This window comes from Pseudorasbora parva, chromosome 17 (assembly GCF_024679245.1).
Source record: "Pseudorasbora parva isolate DD20220531a chromosome 17, ASM2467924v1, whole genome shotgun sequence".
Taxonomy (NCBI): domain Eukaryota; kingdom Metazoa; phylum Chordata; class Actinopteri; order Cypriniformes; family Gobionidae; genus Pseudorasbora; species Pseudorasbora parva.
The window spans coordinates 18,823,993-18,834,817 of record NC_090188.1 but is presented as its reverse complement, the minus strand read 5'-3'; the positions used below and the strand labels follow the sequence as shown (position 1 = coordinate 18,834,817).

At 36.0% G+C, this 10,825-nt stretch overlaps 1 protein-coding gene across 1 annotated transcript in view; it reads left to right on the top strand.

Annotated features, from left to right (window-relative positions):
• The first annotated feature begins 232 nt into the window (after positions 1-232).
• The window catches only part of ret (ret proto-oncogene receptor tyrosine kinase), a 31,711-nt gene continuing 21,118 nt past the window's right edge, over positions 233-10,825 (top strand). Inside the window, exon 1 of the mRNA XM_067422510.1 lies at positions 233-483. Within this exon, the coding sequence (XP_067278611.1) occupies positions 420-483 (64 nt within the window). The 5' untranslated portion in view covers positions 233-419. The remainder of the gene's footprint in view (positions 484-10,825) is intronic.

Below are 10,825 nucleotides of genomic sequence, written 5' to 3'. Positions count from 1 at the left end.
ATAGCCTAATTTTAAAAAACTATCAATAATTAATAGCCTAATGCATATTTTGCATAACATAATGGGACACCAAAATGTCATGTTACCCACGCACATTATTTGAATGTCCCCAAAATGTAGTTTTAATTCATTAGGGTATCTTTGACTCATTGGACAGCCGCCGATGTGATTCAGGACGGAAACACACATCTGAGGAAATTGGCTGGATGTGATGTGAACCTCCCCCTGCTGCGCTCTGTGTGTGTGTGTGCGCGCGCTGACGGTCCAGCAGCTCGCGCTGCAGTCTCCCGTCAATGGGACACTCACGATAAGGACTTTTGTGGCTCCTTCGCGCGAATCATAAACACTCTTAAGTTCTGTTTTGGGAAACAAAATACTTTTGCCTGTTCATTGTGAAATTACACTTATGATTGACAAGTATGGGAACTACGCGTGGAATCGTTTGGGGAGACATCGCTGTGCTCCTGCTTCTTCTATCTGAAGGTAATGGTTTACTCCATAACAGTCTGATGTCACCTCGCGCGAAGTGTACGATATCTAGCCCTCTTTGTATGGGATAAACAACTGTGTTGAGATCTAGAATTGGTGAATTAGGCTACTGTTCAGAGGCAGCACTTCAGCTGAACACTTGTCGTATTTTAACTTAAATAGAATTGTCGCCTCTGTTGTGCATCCTTCAGAAACCAGTGACAACACAGGGGCTGTGTGTCAAAATCTAGAGAGATGCCTACCTAGACTGTCTGTAGCATCTCCAATGAACCTTAAGTCCCTCAAAGACATTTTTATTCCCTTGTTCTTCAGTCCTCCTTGATCCACAGATCTGAAGAACCTGTTATGTGTCATAATGTAGGCTGCTTCTTTTAATCTCCAAAGAACTCTAATTGTTCTTTATAAAGAGAGGGTTCTTTACTGAAACCGAGGTCCTGAAAAAAATAAGGGTGTACAAAGGTGGTTCACTAGTTTTTGAGACAACGCAGTGATATCATAACATAAGCTCTTTGCTGCATGCTTTTAGAGTGTGTATTAAAATAATTGATATAAATCTATAAATCTTGAAACACAGTAAGCTAAGCAGAACATTTGAAAAACATTTTGGTTTTCTCAAAGATGTTTTTAACTGTTTACTTATCGAAAGTATTACTGTTTACTCTGTTTACTTATCGAAAACTGTATGAAAATCTAAAATCATTTTCTTCCTGGAAATGATGGATTTGAAGATCAAAGTAATGTATTGCACAATTTTGTCACTTCTTTTAACACCATTTTAAAATATATTACATTTCATAAAACATATTTTTTCATCCAAATTAGCATACCTAGTATCTTGTATTTATTTTTATTTTGCATCTTATTTTCTCTGTTGGCTATACAAACATCAGAAAATTCAGAATTCTGAATATCCAGGGGGGTCTGCATCTGCCCCCCACACACGGGCTACTGAGTGTTACTGGAGAGATTTGCCAGACAGTTTCATAAAGGCAATCTGGAGCTGAAGCCAAAATATGTGCAACCCTAATGTGCCACATGGTCCGTGCAAGGAATACGCATGTCTCTATATACGTCATTATATTATAATCCCATTTAAAACCTCTCTGCCCAACTGTACTAACACACCTCTCTCAAAATAACTGGAGTTAACTAGAGTTGAACGCGTTCCTGAATAGATCCTGTGGCCTGTTGCATTAAAAAGGAACGGTCACATCGCAACAGCCTGAATACTGACAAAAGTGAAACATAGCAAAGGTTTCACAGCTATTCTGGTCATTCGGAAGACATTTGGCAGTGTGTGAATGCAAAAGTGTTGCATTTGTTTTAGCTCAATAGCGGTGATGACTGAATCACTTAAAGAGTCCAAAGTAAGAAAACAACAAGATGCAACTGAATCTCTCAGTCTAAATGATAATGGGAAATTGAATTGGATTGGTCTTGTTGACTCATCAAGTATTCATCCATCCAGTAAATCACCAGGAATTATAAAATCAAATACAAAATTTCCTAAAATGGAAGTAAAATCAGAAGTATCATGATCTGTTGGACACAGTTTAATGTTGTTGTTTTTTAAGTGATGTGCATGTTGTCGTGCAAAGTGCATTACATACTTTGTTGTGCTTTTTGATTATCATATTACTAGATTGAATTATAATACATAATGCATATTGTGGTATGATTGAAGGTTGATTGCTAAGCTTATTGAATTATAATAAAGCATTTTCGGGAGCTAAAAATACAAAGTAAACTATAACCACATATCCGAAACAAATACATCATATTATTCTAGTATTATGTATTAATTTATTAATAATCGATTTGATCATTTAAGGAATAATTTTGAATTGTATGGGTCTGTTTATTTAATATATTCATTGCTCATCTATTATTCTCTGGGGGCAGTGGCTCATCATGTGCTTGTCTTATTTTTCAGTAAAAAAATTACATTTTAATTGATCGTTCTCAACACAAATTCTGCTTAAGCATTTACGTAAATATTATCTTGGTAATCACCAGGTGGTAAAGAACAATAGGGTTAGATCTCATATTGAATGGCTCTTGTTTTAACCTTTGTTCGAGATGATGCGGAAGCACCTTGATTCTTTGCCGTGAGGAAAAACAAAAGCCTGGAGCCGAGAGGTGGTCAGAGGGCAGGTGTGCAGCAGGTGTGCTTCGCTCTGGGCAAACACATTGTGTTTGTCTTCCGAAAGGAAAATACTGCCAGTAAAATAATAGAGTACACAGCTCTGATAACAGATGAGGCTTAAAACCCCTCATTAAAGACACAGGATGGTTGGCAGCGCCTCCTGCAAAATGGATCTCATCTATTTTATGACAAGCCATCCCATGAAAATGGATGATGACAAAGGCAATGGGTTTTGTCCATTCTGGGGATACATGTAATCATGTATCTCGGTCTGGTGTCGCCACACTTGATGGTTTGACATTTAAAATACAGTTTGTTTGGCTGGATTATACAGTTTGTCCTTGAATGCGTCATTAATATAGTGATGTAAGACCTCTTGTTTGTTGTTGATAAGAGCTCAAGTTTACTGTCTTGTCCTTTTGTTTCATGAAAAGCAGGAGCTATGCTATAGTCACCAAATATATGGTAGACAGACTTTTTTTTAATCAATAAATGCTGCATATTGTAAATAAAGCAAAAAAAAATGCTTAAATTAATAGACGACTAATAAGGTGATGAGCTTTTTTAATGAAGTAGAGTATACTTGTGATTGATAATCAGATATATCCTTTGACCTCTAAAGTCACATAGCTTTCCATCACGCAAGTTGTTTGCATGAAATAAGTCCAGACCCAGTGTCATGTATTGTGTTTGAGGCATTGATTTGTGGATACACAGCTTTGACCCTGTTACTTTATCTGTTGGAGTGCAATGGCTTATGACCTCTGAAACCCTCACCCAAGAGGTATTTTTTCACGATCAGGCCACAGATCACCCATCCAATGAGAAGTTACATTAGGGAATCAAGTTCAAACCACCTCACAATCCTGCATCAGGACAATTATTGAAACCAGTCAATCCTGCCAATTTCCCCACCGTCATCACTAATTTTATCATGATTATTATTATGGAAAAACATATATTGTTTAATTTTTGTATTATCGGTGCAGATTGTTCATACCTTAAAGAAAGAAGCAAAATATACTTTAGTTTTTTTTTTCCTTCTAATCTTTAAAAAAGTTCAATGGCCTACTATTTTCAAAATTTTCACAACATTTTATAAGGCCTTTAAGTATAGGTGCAGTGTGTGAATTTTAGCGGCATCTAGAGGTGAGGTTGTGAATTGCAGTAACCCAGCGCCTACCTCTCCCTTTTGAAGCACATATAGAAGCTACGGGGGCCAACACAGGACAAAAAATGTCATCGTCGGAGAGAGTGGAGAGTGAATAGTGCTCTGTAGAGCAGTTTGTCAATTTAGGGCTACTCTAAGCATGATGGCGCAAAATGGTGATTTCCCTGTAAGGGGACCCGCGGTGAATGTAGATAGAAATGGCTCATTCTAAGGTAATAAAAACATAATGGTACATTATGTAAGGTATTATACACCACTGAAAACATAGTTATGTATATTATGTATACGCATTTCTGTCAGTAGATCCTCATAATTACTACACACTGCACCTTTAAGGCAACAGTTTGACCACATGTAATGCTGTATTGTACTTTTTTTTATCTGAACAATTATTTATTACTAAATCAATCTAAATGCATTAGGAAACACCATTATTTAATTAAAAGTTAATAAGGTAGAAATAGCTCCTTAAGTGTAATTTCAGTGCCTTAGTGCCACTTCTTGTGTCAGTATTGTCACATTGAAGGCTGTTTTCCTCAGGATATTAGTGAATTAAATTAATGAATCTATCAAAAACCTTGTTTAGACTAATTGTGCAGAGGACTAATTTTGTACCTATTGGTGTCATATCCCAGATCCTTCAGATTGGTATGGGTCACATTTCCACTCCACGTATCAGTGGAATCTAATTTGCTTTGGTGGAAGGACAAAAAGACATTGATTGAAATTGTGTCCCAAGGGCGTTTGGGGCTCTCGATTTCTACATGGGTCTTTACGTGTTATTTTCTAGTGGTCATTGATGCATGGTGTGTTTGACTGATCATTTACAACAATGAGCAACCAACACAACGGCTTAGTTAGGACTTAACTGTCCTCGTTTGGTCTTGAGTGTGTTTGGAGGGGGAAGGGTGCTGGATTGTGAATGGGTGTCATGTTGAGATTCATTCATTACCTGAAAATGAGTCAGCGGAGTTTCTTAAAACCACAACTGCACAACTTTTAGAAATGCACACACAACATTGGCATCATGAGACCCTTTTCACTGTGAAAAGTGGTAACCTGCCATTGTTGCCTTATTTATACCTGATCTAACCTGCTGTTGGTGTAATCCTTTTTTTGTTTGTTTCACTGATTGTGAATAATAGTCTGACTTGAATATCAAATGAATGTTCAAATATTTATCAGTATATGGTTGGCTTTACATTGCACACTTAAAATTCTAGACCTAGCATTTAGGAAAATGTCAGCTCTTGATGACCTAATGACTCAAACTCACTAGTCCATGTAAATTCACCCACTGGCCCATTTCAACCATGCACTGTGAATTTTAAGACTCAGCAGGTAAAAGTCACAAAAAAGTGCAGTTTGAAGCAGTGGAGGTGAACACAGGAATATACTGGATTGTGGAGGTTATTTCAAAATATTGCACAAAAATTGGGAAAAAATGGGGAAAAGGCCTTCATGTTTTGTTTCTGTGTTTAGTCTAATCTTGATTGTTGTTTTGTCTCTGTCTCTGGCTTATATTAGAACATTAAGTGAATAATGTTGGTAATTGCTTATGGTAATGATACCATCCAAGAGAGCATGTTGTTCAAAGGTCCCTCATTTATGAGCTCTAATGTCCCATCCAATCCCAAAAGAGATTATAAAGTAAATTCAAGCATACTTCCTCATCCCACAGGAGATGTGAAATTAGATTTCTTAATGACGGACGTCCATTCCGTGCTTACATTGATGGGATGCTGAATTACATTTCTGACATTGAATTTCTGATGATGATGATGAATATTATTATATGGTTGTTTGATAACAGCTTTAGATGTACACTTTAGATATGTTTAATTGTGCTCTTTTCAGATTCTGTTATAGAAATCTACCATGTTGCATTTGGCTAATTCGATAAATGTGTACTAATTGTACAATTCTTGTCCTTTGCAAATCACTCCGCCATCTCAAACCTTCTCAATGTCACATACTAAAGAAAAAGAAACCCGTGCACATTAGAGTTAGGGGAATTTAACCATAATAATCAATAATAATAGTCCCGTATTGAATTATAGCGTAATTGGCAGCCTTTTAGTTAATTAAATGGTTGTGGTCACAGAGTAATGATTCTCATTAGTATATTATAGAGATGGAGTTTTAATCATTTTGCTTTGTAATTAAATATGTTTGCTTTGATTAGTCCTCTTACGCTGTGTCCATAGTGTGTCATATGTGACCCTGGACCACAAAACCAGTCGCACAGGTATATTTGTGAGAATGGCCAACAATACATTGTATGGGTCAAAATGATACAATTTTCTTTTATGCCAAAAATCATTAGGATATTAAGTAAAGATGATGTTCCATGAAGATATTTTGTAAATTTCCTACTGTAAATATATATTTTTAAAAATGATTAGCAGTGGTAATATGAATTGCTAAGGACTTTACTTGGACAACTTTAAAGGTGATTTTCTCTATTTAGATTTTTTTTACACCCCTCAGATTCCAGATGTTCAAGTTGTTGAATCTCGACCAGATATTGTCTTATCCTAACAAACCATACATCAATGGAAAGCTTGGTGTATAATTGATGTATAAATCTCAATTTACCCTTATGACTGGTTTTGTGGTCCACACAGTCACATATTTATCTTAATTCAAGACATTAGCTGCTCTGAATACTATATTTTTTATACTTAATTTATATATTTTTTATCGTTATTACTTATTAGAAACACTGAGTTGTAAAAAAATATATATTAATAATAACAAGAACAAATTTTATTATGTTTACCATTTATCATTTTTGATTATAAATCTGTAGGTTTAGTGTGCTGCTACTACACTACTTACTAACTTTGCTGATTTTAACTAAGTGGCTTTTTTCAACGCGAGAGTCTGGTGATGTCCTTTGCATATTTGCTCAAATATTTGCTTAATGCAGGACGGTTATCGGCTGAATGTGTGCAGCTGTTGATTAATATTGCTATTGATTGGCCTGCTACTTCTCGATTTGGTCATCACTGGGGACGGATGCTCTGCACATTGACCTTGGCAGGGGCCAAGGGGCCGACATCAGCTTGCTTTATGATGATCCCAGCAGAAAGAAGTTCGGATTGTCAGACCGAATCATTATCAAGATTACACTTTGGTGATATTTCCAACCGTTGTAGCTGCAGATATAAAGCTAGATGGCAATGCTAGTGATTGCAACAAACACATCCCTGTGTTTACATACAGCATGTCATGAATGGAGCCCTTTGAGGAGTAAGTGGATTATGGAAAGTGGATTGCTCTGACTGCTAGCTTGTTTCCGCCTTTGAGTTGAGTTCAAGGAAATGGCAAGAAAGACCCATGCGCTCTTCCAGCTCCCATGATCTCATAGATGGTACATTTGTGCGGCGGTGTGCATGTTGAGCTAATTGAATTCTTGTCTTTGAGCAGTCCGGTCCAGAGGTCGTCCCCCCATTAACCTGTTCTCTCGCTGAGAGATCTTGCTTGAAAACATGCAGACCTCAACAAAGCAGTGACTGATGCCGTAACTCAGGACATTGTGTATATGTCCATTTAATTCCAAATGAATGCTCTGAAATCATCGTCGGTTTATTTATATTCAGAACTGATTGATCTCCTGTTATTGAAGCTTGTTGCATCATCAGAAATGTTTTCAAGTAGAAGACTCGAGAGTCATAGAGCTGGCACACCGTCTTTTGACCCATGACATCAATGAACACATTTCTAATGGAAATTATTTGCAGATGTTTCATATAATTCCTAATTCAAAAATAATATGACACGTGATTTCACCCGTTAAGCTTTTCTTGTGTTGTTTGTGCGTAGGCGTGTGCTAAGTTCAAAGTTGATTCTCCTGTGAGCTGAAATCAATATGTCAGATTGCATCATAGTGTTTACAACCATGATCCATGATGTGGATGTGAGAGGTCGGAGCAGTGAGCCCAATCTGATCAAGTGATCAGCCATAACTCCGTATATCCATCCTTCTACCATCATCTTAATACTCACAGAATTCTCATCCACGTGTCACATCCTGTCATATTCGACTCCCTAAATACCGTATGTCAATCTTGTGATGTCACAGAGTCATTCCTGCTGTGTACTGCTTTTGATTCTCTGAGTTAATTAGCTTGATATAAACTGCTTTCTGTTGGCTTCCGGCCTGGAAATAAATTGAATTTGGAATGATTCAAATCAGTTGGATAGACTGTAGTTTGCAGCTGCCACAACGTAAAAGTTTAGAACTCAAATGACTTGATGTTTGCTCAAGATTATCTCTTACCTCAAGGAGGACCCTCAAATCACTGATTATTGAGCTTGAAAGCTTCTTGAAAAGAGTAACAATTATGATTGAAGATTAAATGTAAAATGAATACATGCATACACACTTTGAACCTGAAAAAGATCATCGTATTTAAAGTTGTTGTCCTGATCACTTTGTGCTTCATTACATTTAATCACAACATTTACGTGAATAATTAAGCAGAGAAACAGATCGATACATTGAAATTACAGTTTAAACAGTGTTGTTAGAGCAATTTACTTATGCTTGTTGGATCCTTGTCAACGTTTGATCACTAATCACTGGAAGCATTTGGTTTTTGCCAACACTTCTCTATCTTCAGATTGGAATACGTGTTGACTACTTTCTGAAGTCAGCACAATTTACACTCTGTTTACACTCTGCCATTATCTCGTGTTTATCTATTATAACCACATGACAGGTTGGATCTCCCACACAATTAACAATTAAATGTACTCCTGCTGCATCGAAGGTTTCTATTTATATGTTTTTTTCAGCACTGAGAATTGTAGCCAATCACAAGCTGTCTGTTTAGCACATAACGGAATGGCCAATCAGAGCAGATCCGGCTCACAGCGAATGCTCGTGTCCTGTGTTCTTGCAAAGGCTCTCATTGTAACAATACATTGTGCTTTTTAATTGGAATTTTCATAAAAGTGCTGAACTGACGTTTCAGTGATTATAAAAGAAGTGTTCTTTCTTCTCTTTTTAAAAAGCCTCTGCAGTTGTGATTTAGGTATCTTTTATCATAAGAAAGGAGGGGATGACATGAAAGTGTACTAGTTTGCTACTGAAACATCTTTAACATAAATCTATTGTGAAATCTCAGACAGTGATTCATATTTTGTGTAAGTATTGGTGTTCAGGACACCATGAGCCTGGAGACTCTTTAAGAGTCTTTAAGAGTTTTTAGGCTTAGCTTAAAGGTGTGTCATTAATGCTGTCAAATCGATTTATCACAATTAATTGCATCCAAAATAAAAGTTTGTTTTTATATAATATATGTGTGTGTACTGTATATAATTATTATGTATATTTAAATACACACACGCATGTAAGAAGTTTTGTTATATTTATATATAAAATAATGATGTGTATATAAATTATATAAATATATACAGTATATACATGCAAATATTTGTTAAATATATACACAATTGAGTGTGTATTGATATATAAATATTAATTATACACAGTACACACACATATATTATGTAAACACAAACTTTTATTTTGGATAAAATTAATCGCAATTTATTGATTTGACAGCACTATGTGTCTTACTTTGTTTTGGTTAGAAATAAAAATAGCATTCTGACATTCTGGCTAATTCTCATAATCCAATAATAATTTTAGCTGATAGCTGATAAATGACTGATACTAAAATAATGTATAATTGTCTGAAATAATTTAAAATAAAAATGATGGCATCAAAACATTATAATGTACATAAAGACATAAAACTATTGGTGTTTTTAAAGTTAATTTTAAGTGATGACAGTAAATGTAAAAATAGGAGAAATGACAATGCACAATTGAATATCCAGTGCTGGCCAATAGGTATTTTAACAGTGACCAAAAATGATAAATTAACAGATATTTTATGTTGACTGATAACTGATATTCTATTGCATTTTAAGCCATGAAAATGTATGATAATGTCAACTTTTGGCTGTCCGTTTAAGTAATGTCAAAAGTAATTACTGGTTTATTCATAACACAGGAAATGGTGGGTCAAATTGAGACTATTGCATTGTGGGATACAGTGTTTCAGTGTGCTCTGCTGTATACTGCACATTCTGACATATAATAGTATATTTATAAATATTAGGATAAGTGATCACCCTCGCTTCTACACTTTTTTATAACTTGTGCAGTTTCCAGATGTATAAAGCTGTCAGTCACGATCCCTGAATTCTGCGTTGGAGCAACAAGGCAAAGAGTTTTGCTTGCATTACCATGTTCTTAGTCTGGGAATCCTTGTCCCAGGAGGACCACACAACTTCTCCAATTTCATGCGTTTATTTAAGTCCAAATGAAAGTAAATGCCATCAGCCCTGCTCTAAATCTTAGAGTGGCATAGCGCTGCTAAGCACTCCACCTGATACACTGACACAGGATGATGAATGAGTGTCACAGCAAATCCACTGGCTTGTTCAACACAGTATCTGCATCAGCTAAGATTAATGATGCCATCCCTCAGCTCTCCTGCAGCTATGGTTTATGAACCAAGCACACAAGCCTTTCTTTGTACTATTGACTTTCTCTAAAAAGTGCACCTGAAATACAACATGGATCAGACAGCCTGGTCGTTGGCACATGCACCTTGTCTTTGTAAAAATCTATTAAATGGCCTGATGTCTTTTCTTTCTTGAATAGACATTCTGAACTGAAACAGGAAGATGTGGTGGGACATGTCAAAAGACTCATCTTTTGTTTTATATATATATATATAAAACCGTTATTACTTTATAGAGTAAGAAGTTAGCATCACCCTGGTTCCCTACACCTTTTTACCATAAAAGGTTATTGAGTATACAAACCCAGTTGTATTTTTAGATTATTAAAGAAAAAATAAGCTTAGCGACCAACAAAAGATCATGATTTTTACAAGTTTTGTTCATCATGATAATTTTTTTTCCAATCTCCTGGGACTGCGTATCTATAGCACAAGTTTGGTGCTTTAATTTGCCGTGATCTTTATACGCAGAAA